Below are 18,897 nucleotides of genomic sequence, written 5' to 3'. Positions count from 1 at the left end.
CAAACAAATATGCTCCATGAACATTATGTATATAAAATTGCCCTCTCACCTGAGTCAATGTGAGCATGTCCCATGGCATGGATGACATGTTGGCTCTCTCCATTCCTCTGGTTCAAGAAAGCTTGGGCAACCTCCCTGCATCTATACACAGACTTAAAAATGACTCAAGTACTCCAACATGACCAGTTCTTGCATGGTGTTTTTATGTGAACTAAATCATTCTTTGTATGGAATACTATGAAAGTTACCTATGAAGATTTGGGTTAGAAATGGTCTTCAGCAACCCATGTTGTCTTAAGAGGGGATCGCGTGGTCTTGAGGAATTGGTTGACACCTGTCATTATATCCCAATTGCATAGATTGATGCTCATGATATCAATCACTGGATTATCTTGTCCAGACTTTAATATTTACAGAACGCCATCACAAAGCTGGTATTTTGCTGAGCATGATACACTTGAAACTTGAAAAAGTCTTTGATGTTTTTTTGTTGTTCATTTTTTTCTGAGGTCTTCTGCAATTTAGTTTTCAAAATGTCAATGAAGTCGAGGTCATTCACATCAAACACGTCTAAGTGGTGTGTCACAAATGTCTGCAAAATGTTCAAAGATGTTTTGGCCTCAGATAGCTCGGGAACGACTGGCTCGGTTGTCGGGTCTTCTTCAGTGTTGATTTCTTCTTCGGCAGTAGGTCGGACAATCTCGATTATTTCATCTTCAGTCATAGCTTCCTCACATGGCAGATTTGCGTCATATTCTATGAATTCGCTGACAGGTACGGGTGCATCTGGGTAGAGCTTGTCAAGAGTTTCCTGTAAATCTCGTACGTCTTCAGTCGGTCAGTAGGTGGCAGGATTTTCGTATGACGCCAGCAGTTGATGATTGTCAGCTGCTTCACATCTCTCCACGCTGATCGAATAAACAGTAGGGCTTGCTTGATATCAAGTGGTACTGGCGTGACTGCGCTGGCGTTGTCAAGATGAAGTTTCATCTGTTGCTTCTTGTACAGAAGTTTCAAGTTCTTGATTATTCCTGCATCTAGGGGCTGAATGTGGGAAGCAGATAGTGAAGCTTGACGTTGGTTAGATCTATGGAGGCATGGGAAGGGGCGTTGTCAATCAGCAATATCACATGTCATCGCTGTGTGCGCATGTGCCTATCAAACTTCACAAGCCAGTCTTTGAAGATCAGTGCTGTCATCCAAGCCTTCTTGTTTGCATACCAGTGACACACATAATTAGGATCAAAAGTTCTACCAAAACATCTTGGCCTGTTAAATTTCCATATTACCAGTGGTTTAGGTTTGTCAGTGCCTGATGCGTTCACCACAAGCATAACAGTAAGACGATCTTTTGCTTGTTTTTTGCCAGACACAGGACAAGTGCTCAGTGTGGTATTGGGTTCAATTTTGTAAAACAAGCCTATTTCATCACAGTTGTAGACGTCACACGGCTTGTATTCAGCCAGGATTTGCTGCAATTCTTCTCTACCTGCGTCTACAGCGATCTGTGGGGCTGAGGCTGATTCACCATGAATTTTGTGCGTCTTAATTCCATGTCGCTGCTTAAATCTGGTCACCCATCCACTACTGTAGGCAAAGTCAGTAACCCCTAATTTCTCACCTAGAATCTTAGCCTGCTCTCTTAACAGTTCATCGCTTAGCAGGTGGTGTACTCGTGACAGACATCTTGTCGTGATGAATGCTCAGGTCGGTTGTAAACATTTTATACAGCTCGCTCTATTGTTATTTCTTGATTAAATCGTCTCAATTAATTATCATGTGTTTCTAATTAACAAGTGCGATGTTCACCGACGTGGGTGTCAAGCAGCCAGTAAGGCACGCGCTAATCACCTTTCATGTGTGATGTTTGTTTACGGTCGAATTATCCGACCGGCTGTGTTGATTGTCGGATAAAAGGGTGTTTTTACAATGTATTTACAATGATCACTTGCCAGATTGGTATGTCGGAGTCGGAATGCGAGAATGTCGGATTAACGAGAGTCATTATCACAGTTTTAAATGGTTTCCTAATTTTTTGTTGGATTAACGTGATTGTCGGATTAATGAGTGTCGGATTAACGAGAGCTGACTGTATTTTGCTGAGCATGATATTAAAAACAAACAGCAAAAACAAAACTGTGACAGGTGAAAGTTGCCACAGTTTAGTTGTTACGTCAGTTGCTTGATAAAGATAGTAGCACCTGTACTGAAGCATCACAATGAAGAACAGACAAAAAGAAATCCAAGTCAACCCTTTGCATCATTAAGAAAAACATCTTTCATGGACATATTTGTGGTGATCTTCACAACATTAACCTACTTTTTGTACGTGGATCTGTCGGCAGTGTCACACATGTTGATGATGTTGTTGACGGTGTAGAGAGCCTGGTAACTCCGCTCCCTCTTCTCAGGGATTTCCTTCAAGTAAACAGAGTGTGAGATGAATTTGTCAAGATGGCTGCTGTGGCTGCCATATGTTTGTGGATGTGGGAGTTGGCTCCTATAAGTTCCCAATCCACCATGTCAATTATTACAACTGTAAAACATATTATACTATCTCACTGCAGAGTTGGCTCATTGTTTCATGAGTAGAAGTTCCCAGATAATCCACCATGCAGTCCTTGGAATTATTACAACTGTAGTTGTAACATATTGTATACTATCTCACTGCAGATTATTTTGATGTCAAGCCATTAGGATAATTCCAGAAGCAGGTCATAGGCCTATCAAACACTGCGATCTCAGCTGTGGACATTCCTGTTTCATGAGTACTGGGAATGTTTTGGAACAGATACTAGTGGGATCCATTATCAGAGACATGGATGCAGTCCATTTGGACTATTCACAATCAGTGTTCACAGCACTCGGACCAGCTACCATAGTTGTCTTACACGATTACGTGATAAAATAGTGGGATCCAGTTACCACGCTTGACTCCAAGGATACCATTGCAGGCCATCTCGATGTACACTGTGTATCAGTAACACAATGCATCAGAAAATAGTTGGATCCAGTTACCACACTTGACACCTTGGATGCCAGTAAGGCATGCTCATAAAATAACAGAACCACTCACTTGTTCTGCTTCTTCTTCATCTTCCGTGTCAGGATGTAGTCATGTCTTTTGGTCTCCCCACTCAAACCCTGTGGATGATTATCGATCATGTAAAGCTGGTAGTCTAATTCAAACAACTGAACAAAAACTCAAAGGCCATAGAAGCCACCATCATCATCATCATTTTGGATGTCAGATAGGACCAACTAGGCTAAAAGAACCTACCCCTAAAAAGGAACTTCCTCAAAGTGTTTCTTTTACATTAAAATCACATAACAATTGTTCCAAAATTAAATTCTGCTTTGAAATGTTTGTATTCTTTCATCAGTTGTGATGAAATGTCTGCTTCTTTGAGTTCTACTTTACTAGCAATAGGAGATAGAGACCAGCAATATGAAAGAGTGGAAATTGATATTCCTTGTGATGTTGTGAGAGTGACCCTGTGTGTGATTCTGTCTCTATTCTCACCTGTACAGGTTTGCCGTCCACCAACACAAGTGCCCCGGTGTGGGAGTTATGTCTCTATTCTCACCTGTACAGGTTTGCCGTCCACCCACACAAGTGCCTCGGTGTGGGAGTTATGTCTCTATTCTCACCTGTACAGGTTTGCCGTCCACCCACACAAGTGCCTCGGTGTGGGAGTTATGTCTCTATTCTCACCTTCAGGTTTGCCATCACCCACACAACTCTCTATTCTCACCTGTACAGGTTTGCAGACCCACACAAGTGCCAGATCAGTTCCTCCCCTTCCCAGTCTGCAGGAACCTCCATCTCCAGAAGGAACCAGTGTGTTGACCATCTGCACACAACATACAGTGAACATAACATAATCCCCCAACAATACAGGATTGGATAGTCCTGATTTTAGAGAGCAAATGACATGGCTAAAATGCGTCCCTGGAAATTGACTGACTTACCTTGCATATCCATTTATAAGTAGACTGACTGACTGAGTTTAGTATTACATCACTTTTAGCAATATTCCAGCAATATCACGCAGGGAACACCAGGAATGGGATTCACACATTTTATAAGTAGAAATGTTTATTGTTTATTACAAACAGGACATACTCAATGGACCCTTATTTAATCCTGCAAGGCTTGCACCAAACTTCAGAACTGTTGATGCATATGTGCTTCAAGTGATTTACCATATTTGCCATAATTATCTCCCCTTTCATTTAAAAGGCTGACAAATGGTAGTGCTTGTGACCTATGAGGTACATTTGCTGTAAGAGATTCACCATAACGGTGCATAACTGAGTGAATATGGTAGCTACCATGAGTGTTATTTCTGTGCAATCTTTGTAAAAATCATACATCTTTAACTTACGTTGGTCCAAATGATTCTCCAACTTTTGCTGGAGTGTATTTTTCCTTTACAGCCTTTTCATAAGGAATCCTATCAGCTGTGGCATAGTGGAGGATCTTTGTCAGTGGAGCTTTCTTGGGGTACACTCTGAAATGGAGGAAATATTCATTCAGCTTGTTCTGTTAGGACCTAAAAAAAAATGTTGTGGTTCCGATTACACGACCGAGCCTTGAATTCTGGTGCCGACCCTAGTTATTTTAGGAGGTATGAATAAAATAAGCTTTCAGATACCATTGTTTTTCCCCGCACCAAAGGACATCGGTCATTCTGACAGAGAAAGTCGACATGATGGCTGCAAGCTTGATTGAATAAACAATTACACATTGATAAATGTGTTATTAGTTTGTACTTTACTTCTAAAAAAAAATGTAACAAAAAATTCTTTCCTACCTACCTACCCTAAATTTTAAAGATGTGTAATCTGAACCACAACATTTTTTTTATTTGGCCTTACTGATCATTCAAATAAACTGTGTACACTTATACTTTGAACTACTCTCTGAATATGCACATCCACATTACTTTGTGTGTTTCTCATAGGCAAGTTCAACAGTCAGTTGGAAGAATACAACAACTGAAAACAAAAAACGAGTTCAGAATATACCTGATAAATTGTTTGTTCTACATCAGGAAAACAAGATACAATTCTATCCCTACACTTTCAATACGGCCAATATCATTTCTATCACAGTGTTCCAGGATAGTCATGTTATGAGATCATTGTATCTTGTATTGTTTGTGAGTCATATTCAGTCATGTTATGAGATCATGGTATCTTGTATTGTTTGTGAGTCACATACAGTCGTGTTATGAGATCGTTGCATCTTGTATATTTTGTGAGTCATATTCAGTCATGTTATGAGATCATGGTATCTTGTACTGTTTGTGAGTCACATACAGTCATGTTATGAGATCGTTGCATCTTGTATATTTTGTGAGTCATATTCAGTCATGTCATGAGATCGTTGTATCTTGTATATTTTGTGAGTCATCTTCAGTCATGTTATGAGATTGTTGTATCTTGTATATTTTGTGAATCATATTCAGTCATGTTATGAGATGTTATGAGATCATGGTGAGATCATGGTATCTTGTATTGTTTGTGAGTCATATTCACAGTTATGAGATCGTTGTATCTTGTAGATCGTCATTGTCATGGTATCTTGTATTGTTTGTGAGTCACATACAGTCATGTTATGAGATCGCTGTATCTTGTACATTTTGTGATGTTATGAGATTCATCTTGTATATTTTGTGTGTCATATTCAGTCATGTTATGAGATCATGGTATCTTGTATTGTTTGTGAGTCACATACAGTCATGTTATGAGATCGTTGCATCTTGTATATTTTGTGAGTCATATTCAGTCATGTTATGAGATCGTTGTATCTTGTATTGTTTGTGAGTCACATACAGTCATGTTATGAGATCGTTGTATCTTGTATATTTTGTGAGTCATTCAGTCATGTTATGAGATTGTTGTATCTTGTATTGTTTGTGAGTCACATACAGTCATGTTATGAGATCGTTGTATCTTGTATATTTTGTGAGTCATATTCAGTCATTTTATGAGATCGTTGTATCTTGTATATTTTGTGAGTCATATTCAGTCACGTTATGAGATCGTCGTATCTTGTATTGTTTGTGAGTCATATTCAGTCATGTTATGAGATCATTGTATTGGTATCTTGTATTGTTTGTGAGTCACATACAGTCATCTCATATCTTTGTATATGTATCTTGTATTATTGTCATTCATCAAGAAGAGAGTTGTCTTGCAAATATAACCAGACTAAAACTGTGATTCATTATTAGGTTCACTCATGTCAAAACCTGAAAGTAGTAAGAGTCCCTGAAAAATCCTCATACTCACTTTCCCCTCAAGTTGACATCAGTGAAGTAGATAGGAGAAATGAACTTCTCGGCCCTCTCCAGAGTAGTCCTCCGATGTTTGAACACTGGGTGGTCCATCCTGAAACACACCAACAGGAACATGAAGACAACTGCAACATTCATGGAAGCAGTATCTGTCACTCAGGGATTTACAGGACGCGAATTCCTGCACCCTATACACATAAAAATTGACAATGGACGCTAGAGAATTTATTAGCGCATCCACATGGACGCAGAAAAAGTCTAAATACTTTTTGTAAAAATTCCAATCAAGTAACAATAAGGTATCAAAGAGTTTGCTACGAGCTGGGTTATGGTATCATTTGCAATTCAATTACTGTAACAATGTGCTGGTCATGATACACAATACAATAACAGTATATATAATAACATTTAAGTGTCTGAGACCCCTATTTTGTTGTCCAGGACCCTGAAAATTAAGAGTATGAGTCCCAGGGACCCTAAAAGACAGGACTCAAGGTAAATCCCTGGTCACTACAGTATTTGGCTGTAGATTAGCCGATCTAATAGATACGGCAAGGTTCTAAACTTGACCCTTAAGTAGTAAGTAACCTTGAAAGACTGCTTCATTTTGTGATATTGGACTCACAAAATACTGGATCAGGAGTGTCATTAAACAACTAGTAGGAATATTTATTAAACATATCATCTTGTATCAATACAGAAAAAATGCAAGGGTCAATTAAAGGAAATGAAACCTACTTGCACCTAGTGCAACCTAAGGCCGTCACCTTGTTGCACCAAACAAAAACAGGTTGCACCTGCCGCTCAATAAAATATTATATAATGCTTGAGTTTTGGTAAAGACGATATAGAACAGTATTATAACAAAAGAAATCTGTAGTTATCTTATCTTGGGATACGATGACATCTGCCAACCAAGTCAGCGAGCCTGACCACCCGATCCCCTTAGTTTTATGCAATACCTGACTCAGGCAGGATCAATCAACAATGAACATGTTAGTTATGGTAAAATAATTCCCATTCAGAATACGTTACTCTTGTGACATGTAGTAAATACAGAGGTAGGGCTGAGTATTATTATTATTATTATAGAATATTTATATAGCGCACATATCCACGCACTAGTGCATGCTCAAGGCGCTGGTATTTTTTTCCCTCGATCATTGGATGTCAATCTCAACGGCATATTGCATTATCAATCTCAACTCCCTGGGGAGTATACAACTCTTGCAGCCACTAGGCGCACCGAGTTATTGTGGCTTTCTCATCCTAACGAGGTACCCATTCACAGCTGGGTGGACTGGGACACATAGTGACAGTACTTTGTCCACGTTCACTGCACGTTGCTGTATACGCTGTCAGGTACTAGAGTACATTTGTACTTGACCTTGCCCTACCTTGAATATGTTGAACACCTTGACCTAGTCACTGTAACCGAACTGTTTGTCAAAGATAAAATACTCTCCACAAAACCCCTTAGTCAGCAATGTTTACCCTGTGTCATCAGCTTTGTGAACAAGTAAGTCATGATGTCCTTGAGGAACCCACAGTAGTACTATAAGCTAAGGATATCCTAATTTGCTTCCGTGAATTAAAGTTTAAACTACACATTTTCAAAATATTTGATTCACCTATCTACATAAAAAAAAGAGTAATATTTCAAAAACATGAAATCTGAAAGGTGCAGTTTTTTTGTTCCACTAAATGCAAACTACCATACTGACCAATAAAAACAGTGGATACAATACACCAACACTGTTGGGCGAAGAGGCGGAGGGGCAGCCTTTTTGTTAAACTAAAGCACTTGCCCATCACACCGAAGTGTGATTACTCACAAGGTAGAAAGTGTGAAGTCTGTAGTGTGATATTGCTGGAATATTGCTAAAAGTGGTGTAAACCACAAATACTCACTCTCTCTTGAGCTAAACATTAGAATGATCGCATAGCAGAATACATCTTAACGGACAGAAAAAAAAACAACTGCTGAAATGTCTATAGTTTTCTAATATACTGAACAGCAAAAGAAACGCAAGTTTTGAAAAAATGAAATCTCATGAAGGTAAGCGTTCATGTTTATGAAACGTTCATGGTAAAGTCCCATATGAGATGATGTCATGCAATTTGACGTCCATACGAAACATTCGCACAAACACACCAACAGTGCAGCAAAACCATAATTTTAGCACGTGCATCGAAGTTTATGGATGAAAAGCATGCATTTCACTCTGAGGTATCCTTTATAAAGGAACAGTAACAGCAGCCTTTGTTCTTGGGTCAAGGGGGAGCAGTGCCAAGCAATACGATTAGGGGTTGTCTTCGGGCTGCTGGAATCCACTGCCGAAGGCCATATGTGGGGCCAATTTTGGCACGTCAACAACGCCAGCGACGTTTGCAGTCTTCACACAGCAAGGGTGTCGATGGATTATCTGGCTCAGAACAACATTAACGTCTCTTTCCCCGGATATGGCTCCCATTGAACATTCTGGGACTAAATTGGACGGAGGATTGCTGCAGGTAGACAGCCTCTCACACTTGCACAGTTGGAATAGAGATTGGTGTTTGAGCGGAACCAGTTGCCTCAGGCATTCTTTCAGACTCTAGTGAACTCAATGGGGCCACGTTGCACGGCCTGTGTGCAAGCTCAAGGTGGCTATACGCGCTACTAAAGAGACTGTCACTTTTCGCGTTCAGGGGTATCTCTCCATTTGACGGACTGTGATCAATTTGAACTTATTGCAATTCAATGTCAACAGCAACTTTTAGCTGTTACATTGACAGTGTTTTCTATAGAATAAATGATTAGACATAATTTGGGTTGTCAGAAAAAGCCAGACTTGCGTTTCTTTTGCTGTTCAGTATATATATTTATATTTTTTGTCTCCTAAAGTCAAAGATCTTTTCGAAAACAGTTGCAATTAATCTGGAAAATGTAATCAACTTGATGAAGTCTAAACATTCACAACATTTGGATAAGTAGATTTTAGTATTTCTTAACATAGGCTGATCCAGAAAGTTTATTAATTGACCACTGAAATTCTCATGAAAATTAAGTGTGCCCCCCCCCCTCCTTCTCAATAGTGTACAACACCATAATTATAGTGTACAACACCCCCCACCCTCTCAAAAAGCTGTATCCGCCCCTGTTTAATTAATTCTGTTTGTCTGTCTGACAATACAAATAGCTTTGCATAAAGAACACAAAATTTGGCATGGAGTAAAGCCATGATGAAGAAAGTTTATATGCACTGTCATCCTGCCTTTCTCATAGTCACCATGACTGAACCACTTCCCTGACCATCAACCACTATGGTCAAACAGTTAACTTCCTGCAATAGGTGGGTATGATGATCATGATTATGACTTCAGCATGACATTGTTGTCCAATAGTGACTAATGTCTTCATGGCATTAGGCTGACTTAACATCAAATGGACACTACTCTGTGGAACCACATCATCCACCATGCTCAAGTTGATTACCCAGAGAATGGCAGGCAGAATTGTTTGCCTAGAGAATTAGCAATATACTGTGTTTGAATGTGGTTCACTTGGCTCAAACAATAAAACCAACCTTAGTCCAGACCCAGGAACCAGGCAGAGAAACATAGACAGACACAGAGAGACAGAGAAAGAGAGAGAGAGAAAGAGAGAGAGACACAGAGACAGACAGAGAGACACCACAGACAGAGACACCACAGACAGAGAGGCAGAGAGAGAGACAGACAGACAGACAGAGAGACAGACAGACAGATCAGCTGCCAAATAGACACACACATACAAACATACAGACACAAAGACAGACACACACAAAGGGAAAGGCACACAGACACAACCCATCTGCCACAGTCACATAAACACTTGAAACACACACTCATGCACACACAAATGCACGCACGCACACACACACACCACATTAAATTCCACTTCACCTCCTCTCCTCAGTGCACAAATAATCCTAGTCCCCAACCTCTGCCTGTCAAAGTGACATTGCAGCTATCAGCCATCACTAACCTTCAGATGTATAGACATGTGCACAAACCCCTGAAATATCAACAACAATCTTATTCTAGCCCCACAAATATTGCCCTTCCTGAAAATACAAGAAACCATTCAATACTACCTGCACACAAGGGAGCCTCAGAGACGCTGTGTGTGAGATGTCCAAGATCCTTCAAGTGGGTCACAGTTGCAACTCAATGCAACTCAAACATGCATTGTCAACAAAACACTCACAAACTGGAATGCTAGCAAGGTCATGTGATGATAACCTCCCAAACTGGTTATCTAATCCATGTTAATCCAGACAGAAGGCCAGTTAGGGTCAGTCTTCAGTGTCTCACTGTGCACACAGGAACCTGTCTGTCAGGAGGAGAGTGAGTGAGTGAGTTTGGTTTTATGCCGCTTTTAGCAATATTCCAGCAATATCACGGTGGGGAACACCAGAAATAGGCTTCACACATTGTACCCATGTGGGGAATCGAACCCGGTTCTTCAGCATGAAGAGCGAACACTTCAACCACTAGGCTACCCCACCACCTCTTCAGGAGGCGAGAGACATATGGACCACAGACATATTGCTGGAATATTGCTGAGTTACCAGCAACAAATTTGCCAAGACTGAATTTGGCTTCCCAGGGTTAGCCAACCGGGATACCACGCCATATTTAAACATGGATACCCCACTCAGACACAGTATACTGACTCCAGTCAACCTGGCCTTGCTTTATCTCTTTGAGTGAGTGAGTGAGTGAGTGAGTGAGTGAGTGAGTGAGTGAGTGAGTGAGTGAGTGAGTGAGTGAGTGAGTGAGTGAGTGTGAGTGAGTGAGTGAGTGAGTGAGTGAGTGAGTGAGTGAGTGAGTGAGTGAGTGAGTGAGTGAGTGAGTGAGTGAGTGAGTGAGTGAGTGTAGTTTTACGACACTTTTAACGATATTCCAGCTACATCACAGCCGGGGACATCAGAAATGAGCTTGTCTGTTTGTCTGTTATTTAATGCCATATACCTGCTGTATGACAGTGGTCTGTCAATAATCCGTTCAGGACACGACATTGACGTCAGGAGCATCGATCGGAAAGACTTCCGCCCGTATCCCCCTGTAAATATCATTCTAGTCAAATCATATCACCTGAATATATATTTCTCATCTGATAAGGATGAGTTTTAACATGTTTCTTTAATTGTATCAGAACATACTGAAAGACATATCAACTTATATAAATGCCCCTCAAGGAAATGTTAAAATTTAGGGGGGATACGGGCGGAAGTCTTACCCATCGATCTACACAACTGGGATATGATGACATGCATCAACAAGCCTGACCACTCAATCCCTTTGTTGCCTCATACGACAAGCAAGGGTAACTGAAGACACAGATAGGGCGAGTGGTAAAGGTGGTCGTGAAAGTGTTTCTGGTGCAGACAAATTCTAACAGATTCTCATGGGTCTATAAAGTAGTGTAATGGAAGAACATGATGGCACGCAGATATATGTACAGTTCGTTCAGTGTTGCTTAACTTCAAGTTGCCCATTGAAGGGCAGTTGGGATGGAAATTTTATTCATAGCCATTTGGACCATCTTTACAAAATCTAAGGGCCATTCCTGGCAAGTAAAGGCCATTAAATTCACTCTGTGGGCCATTGATAATTGCAAAGGGACATAAATTCAACATACAAATGACTGCAGCTGGGTAAACCTGTTTATCTTGAACTTCAAACAATGACATCAGATGCTTGATGTTTCATCAACAAACATTGCTGTGCCAACTTATAAACAACATTGCTGAGGAGCTGTCAGTTCCAAACTGGCACAAAGCATGTGTTGAAATAGCACAGGGAACATGCATCATATAACCAGTGCAAAGTAAATATAATCAGAACGTTTCAAAGGGATAGGCACAAAAGGATACACAATGCCATGAGAAAGTGGTCAAATGAAACATATACTCAACAAGGAAAGTTAAGGAACACCCCAATTTTCAATATTAAAGTATTTAATAGTTTATACTATGATCCATATAATACTTAGATATTTATATTGGGTGGTCCTTAAGTTGTTTTTGTTGAGTATGTGTTAGATTTGGCATCACATTTTCACAATGAAGTACAGAATCTAGTACTTCATTTTGTATTTTTTATGCTGAGTCGGCATTCGAAACCACACTCTCAATCAGGTACCTAATCGGATGGTGATGAAAGGAAAATGGTGGGTTACTGGTTGTAACTAGCAAGTCATTAGTCTGTATATTTTATGTGCCATTAATTTTTCAGTTATGCAGGAAGAGACGAAAGCACATGATCCTCCATTGCTGTTGCAATGGGTGGACGATCTGAACGAAGTGTCTCTGTGAACCTGTCTGCCACAGCTGATTATGGCATGTTGGCATCAACCATTCCAACTGTCCATGCTACCTCATTTGCTGTTCGGTGTCGTCTAACCACGTTCATTGTTCATCTGTATCCAACTCCTCTCACATCATGTCAGCTTATAGCCCCGATAACATGTTGGGTCACATTTGCACACACTTTTTTCAACTGTTGTTGCATTTGGGCGATTCACATCACTTTGTTGTTGAGTTAACTGATGCACTACTTTTGTGCCTATCACATGCATTTTGTGCACTTCTATATTCACATTGTTGCATATCAGTTATTTAATCGGTTAATCTATTTTATCCCGATATGGTTTGGCTGCTAAATTATTATTTTGGAGGAGTATAGATAGAAGATGGTAAGAAATCGGGTGTTCTGCAATGGAATCACAGCCATGTTCCTTTTTGTTCATGCAATCTAGGTTTCAAACACAACAATCATTCATAATTGTTGCAATTTTCAAAAGAAATAATATTTTAGACCCAGAATATTCTTATCAATTAGTATTGTCTAATTTTACTAGATAAACTATCCTTTCAACAATTTCATTCAAAGGATTGATGGAAATTGAACTTTTAGAAAATTGTCTTGACAAGCCCCTGTCTAAGGTATGACATCATTTTTCTGTCATTGGTATCTTGTCCATTAATCCAAAATGTCCTCATGACTCTCAAAAATGATGCAATTAATATATATCCTGGTTTTAATAGGATGTGAATAAAAAAATCTTCTAGCTCACTCTGACTACCCTGATTTTTATTTACACACTAATAAGAAAATATAGTACTGGCTAGCGACCAGTTATCACCGCATACCAGTTATGGACAACACCTGTCTGTAGCGCTTGCACAGACAGCTTTACTTGTACTTCCGTAGTATTTCTCACATTGACACATCACACAAGCGATAGGCTACGAGAGTTAAAATCAAGCTGTCTATGCAAGCGATACAGCCAGGTGTTGGCGATAACTGGTACGTGGCGATAACTGGTCGCTAGCCAGTAGCCATGGGTTATCGGGCCAGTGTTTGAAATGCACATGCTTGCACTGAGGTAGATTTCATACTGGGTCCAAAGTTTCGTTTGTACCAAGCTGTAACTGCAGTCTTAAATGATCAACACCAAATTTAAATGAAGTAAATTTAAATGGCGGAAACAGAGAAAGAACTCTATAAATCATCATTCTCATTCATCATTTATCATTAATCAATCATCGACAGATTTAATATCAGTCTTATTTTAATAACCTTTACCAAATTTCTCCAAAATATTTTGGATTCCATCGTTGTTTAGATTGAAAGGAAGAGACAAGCATCAAGACAATGTTAAATTGCATGAGGAAAATCAATTAACAAGCGACACGAGTACGATGTCACAGCTCAATCGTCTTTAGCGTCCCTATCGATACTGATGATGTTGGAGCCATGACCGATTTCAAACGACAGTCTTAACTCATGTTTTCTTTCAATAAAAAGCAATCACGATACATTGTGTTATCACAGACTGCATATCGGTTAACATACTTACGTTGTATATGATAGGCGCAAGATGACATGTACTTGAGATGTTCTCTATCATGCAGGAAAAACAAACTCAGTCAAGTGCAGAGATGAGACGTGAAGGAAGGGGAGGTTACTCTAAAGCTTACCGGCCAAGTGGCTCAAACAATGGTAATTTTTATTGGCAGGATCGAACCCTTTTTAATTTTCTTTTTGGCCTTGTGATTTTTAAAAAAAATATTATTTATTCAGTTAGTTATTTTCACGATGGGATTTGTGGTATGTGTGTCTATTTATATTTTTGTATGCATGTATGTTGTGGGAGTGAGAGATATATGTTTGAAATATATATACACTAGTGTTTGTGTTTGTTGTGTGTTTAACAAATTTATGTCTTAATATTTTATTGTTCTGTGTAAATATTTCAGCATGAAGTGCATTTACCATATGCACCTATAATACTCTTTACAATAGCTCTCTGCATCCCTCCATATTCAGTCATTTTATTTGCCAGGATCTTATTTGTCACTCTGCTGTGAGTTTTAGAGTGTATTGTTCGACAAATGCTATGCCGTGAATTTCCTGATTACCCTTGAACCAGCACTGAAACTATTTTAGTATATGTGAGCAAGGCATTTAGACCAGCACATCTGATTTTTGTGTCTTGAAATTTAACCAAATTTCAGTTCAAATAAATAGTATTATGTTTGCGTGTCATGGCTTGAGGATTATGTGTTATTTAATTATCCATGTTATACATTATGTGTTTATTCTCATTGCAGATTTCCACGGACTACACCACGGAGGCGGTCGGGTCCACCAGTGAAGATCCAGGTTAGAATTGATCTTCAGTAACCCATGCTTGTCATACGAGGTGGTCAGGCTTGCTGACTTGGTTGACACGTCATCATATCCCAATTACGTAAATCAATGCTCATGCTGTTGATCAGAGGATTGTCTGGTCCAGAATCGTTTATTTACAGACTGTCGCCATATAACAGCAATATTGCTGACTGCGGCGTTAAACTAAATTCCCTCACTCACTCAATAGTGGGTCATTATACAATCATGGATGACATTTTTTGGGTGAACAAGTCCAAATGTCAACTTATTTGGGTACTGGTAAGCCCCATTTCAGCTTCATTGGTCAATTTGTTCCTGAGGTGATGCCAAGGCTAGATTCCATACAGCCAAGGCACAACGATGTTTCATCAAGATGAGCTTAATATCAACAAGATAGGACAAAGACAGTTTATAGGAATAACAATTTATCTTCTGTTAAATACATTTGCATATTTTGTACAAAAGTGTAAACAGTGTCTGTGGCAGTGAGCAATGCTGTTGATCACAGTAAATATTGAATCAACAAGATTATGTATGTGTGGTATGGTAAGGAGAAGAGAGTAAGGGAGTGAGTCTTACTTACCCCATCAGTGCCAAACTGTATGATATCAGGTTATTATAAATATTACTGATTCCACATTTAGTATCAATACAGGGATAAGAATGGGTATGAGTGAAAAACGAGAATGAACCCAGCACGATCAAATCCGCAGATCCACAGAAAAGTCTCATCTCTGTCAATACCAGTGGGACATATAGATGCTAATGTTGACACATAAGCCCTTCCTGTAATAGTTGTGCAGAATAAAGTTCCCTGCTTTGTTCAATACAGATGCTTCCATTCATAATGCCCCAAATTATATTCACTCATGACACTACATTATCATTGTCAATGGACCTGAGTGCACTCAATTCCTGATTCTCAGCTCCCTTGGGATTATACAACCCTAACCGCCTGTCAGGCACCAGTTGGTTAAGTCATATTAGCATCAAATCCATTCTCTGGGGAGTGAACTGAAGCATTTTACGAACAAGGTCAGCAGCCTGAGGTGACACCATGTGTAACCTGTGTTTCAGCATAGACCAGGAACAATGAACCAGAAACTCATATGAGCAATCTGCTGAAGAGGTCACCAACACCAACCTACTTTCCATGACCAATGTGGTTTAACTTCAGCTGATTCATGACCAGCACATGGCCACATTTCAAAGCACATGTCACAGAACAAATGATTAACATTGTGATCACACATCACCAAACAACCGCTGGTCTATCATCTTGTATGTCTCAACCAAGTATTTTTCATATGTTCCCTTATTTATTGCCTCATAATATTCATGGCAGATCATAATTCTTTCTTTTATATTACCAGAATGTCAGAGGGAATAATACTTGGAAAATGTATCAACATTTGGCACTATGACATTGTCCTCTCTCTCTCTCCTCCAACACCTTTTAATATCTATCACAGAAAGTTTAGGAATGATCCTGCACATCTGGTGTGAGCTAGGAATGTACATTATTCACAACATTACAAACTCCAGACAAGAAATACGACAGGGTGACATGGATGATACATAATCAGTTTTGCATCTTAATATAAACACTGTAGGCAACCTGTAAAGCCTACTGTCTAATATAAATCATTATGCAATCTTTTTTCTGTCTTAATAACTGTCGTTTGTATCAGTAATTATGAAATGGGAATGACAGCAAAAGCATGTTTTGAAAGTACAAGAGAAGATATGATTTTGATAAAAAAAGAGAGGATGATTGCAAAACAAAAAATATGTCTGTCAAAATGCCTGTACAAAAATCTTAGAGTTGGATTAATATATTTTCTTGTTCTTGTGGATGAACTCTTTTCCAATCAAAAAAGACAAAAGGATGAAAATGTTGTAGGACAGATAATAAACTCTGTACAATTTCGTCTTTGTATTCCTTTCGTCCAAACTGTACTCAGAAGACATTTCATGCAAAACATGACAAAACACCATTCACCCTGAAACACTGAAAAGTGGAATGAGAAAAGACCAATACATATGTGTTGTATGAAATAAGGCAACTTGCAAACATGACTATTCAAATACTGCAGTAATGTGTGTATGTGACAAGGTAGGTTTGCCTGAATCAGAAGACAAACTGACTAGCACCTGTGAAAATAATGGACGGATATAATGTATAATGCATATCACGAAATTTGGCTAATATTTGCAAATATATCACTAACTACATGTGATACAAGGCATCATGGAACACAATCAGCATTTGTACAACACAAATGAAGGCCACTTGTTGGAGAAATTAAAGTTAATGTCAAACAATGAAAAGAAAATGAACAATAGATTGTGAAATGCTCAGTGTTCAAAACTATTTTGCTCCCAATGTTTTCTCCAACAAATTGGAATCTGGGAACATGATGATTTTCAGCAGTAGAAAGGACCTCTTGATTTCTTTCTTAATTTTGAACTCTCATTAGCAAACTTTCAAAGTGTTCTATAGTACAAACATTTTTATATCAACAGATGAAAACATCCTTTCTGACATGGAATATCAAAGGCTGGATACTCAGTGAGTGAAACAATATGGAGTCGGTGGATCAAGGCATATTATGCAACCACAATTGCCCTGAAATCATTTCAACACAATACTGAAGTACAATTGCAAATAGGAATATATTGATCCATATGTACCTGCACTTCCTTGTATTTTGATAAGGCTTAATTTAAGGATACCCAGGACAGGTGGGTAAAGAGTTGGACCCGGATACCCATCACATAACAAGGACCCGACTAATAAATGAAGAATTAATTGAATGTGTTCATCTTTGTGCCTGATGCAATGGATTCAAAATATTTCCAGATGCCGCTCTTATGCTCGGCCATGACTGATTTTATTGAAGGGGAATAACTCACAGTTAGTGCTACAATGGGAACCCAGGTCATGTATCCGGGTAGGAAATTTGGACCCGTTCCAGCCCTAGCCTAATTTGACCAGACTGTCCAACATTCATCAGGTTGCTTAAGAAGTTCTTCAAAGGATGACCAATACATTATGAACTGTCATGTCTCTTAAGCAGGGTCTTGGGATCCAAATGAACCAGGCCCCATTCCACAAAGTGACCTTAGCTCTAAGGTGATTTAACTCTCTCAGCTTAACATAGGATTATGACAGTTCTTCCACTAAGATTGCTTTGTGAAATGGGGCCAAGAATATATATTTCACCTCATTATGTCTCTTGGAATATCAAAAGGGTAGCACAGATTTTATGTCTACTGTTGATAAAGTAACTTGTGACTAATTACAATGCATCGGTTACAGGAAAAATGGATACACATGTACAATAAGCATATGTACAGAGTAGATCTGTCAAAACGTCATTTTTACATCAGTAAGAATGTGCTAAGTAAACCTTAACACATACTGCCCACAAAATGACAGACTACTTTCATAGCAAAAGACTCAGTGCCACAAGTAAATGTTGAAATTCATTACCATGTTACAACTTCATCAGCATGCATTAAAACTGTGTTCTCAGTTCCCTGAGGAACATACATCCCAGACTGCCTGTCAGAGATGTATTCCAGCATCACTATGGCACAGATGCATGTTGGTTCACCTTACAAGTTACATGAGCCATCTGCTTGTTGCTTTCAACAAACTAAGGGAATGTCTGACAATCTCTTTCTAGCAACAATTTTTTACATATACATACAATCAATTCTCATTACATCCTGGTGAGTGTTACCATGAAAACATAATTTATCTCCAAGTTCCAGTATTCATATAATGGTATATCTTCAGATACATTTAATACACAGAATCTCAAAATGCTGCAATCTCAAAAACAACAATTGCAAACTGAGACAGCACAATATTTCACTA

At 39.1% G+C, this 18,897-nt stretch overlaps 1 protein-coding gene across 1 annotated transcript in view; it reads right to left on the bottom strand.

The window, feature by feature from the left end:
- The window catches only part of LOC124285266 (alpha-mannosidase 2C1-like), a 64,971-nt gene extending 50,671 nt beyond the window's left edge, over window positions 1-14,300 (bottom strand). The window contains 9 exon segments of the mRNA XM_046721462.1: window positions 50-141; window positions 2,321-2,418; window positions 2,900-2,977; window positions 3,076-3,144; window positions 3,652-3,699; window positions 3,785-3,854; window positions 4,389-4,514; window positions 6,301-6,399; window positions 14,197-14,300. Coding sequence (XP_046577418.1) covers window positions 50-141; window positions 2,321-2,418; window positions 2,900-2,977; window positions 3,076-3,144; window positions 3,652-3,699; window positions 3,785-3,854; window positions 4,389-4,514; window positions 6,301-6,398 — 679 coding nt within the window. The 5' untranslated portion in view covers window position 6,399; window positions 14,197-14,300.
- Between the last annotated feature and the right edge of the window lie 4,597 nt (window positions 14,301-18,897).

The sequence above is a fragment of the Haliotis rubra genome, unplaced genomic scaffold (assembly GCF_003918875.1).
Source record: "Haliotis rubra isolate DU_JTF1 unplaced genomic scaffold, ASM391887v1 Scf357, whole genome shotgun sequence".
Classification (NCBI taxonomy): Eukaryota; Metazoa; Mollusca; class Gastropoda; order Lepetellida; family Haliotidae; genus Haliotis; species Haliotis rubra.
This window is presented reverse-complemented; position numbering and strand designations above follow the sequence as displayed.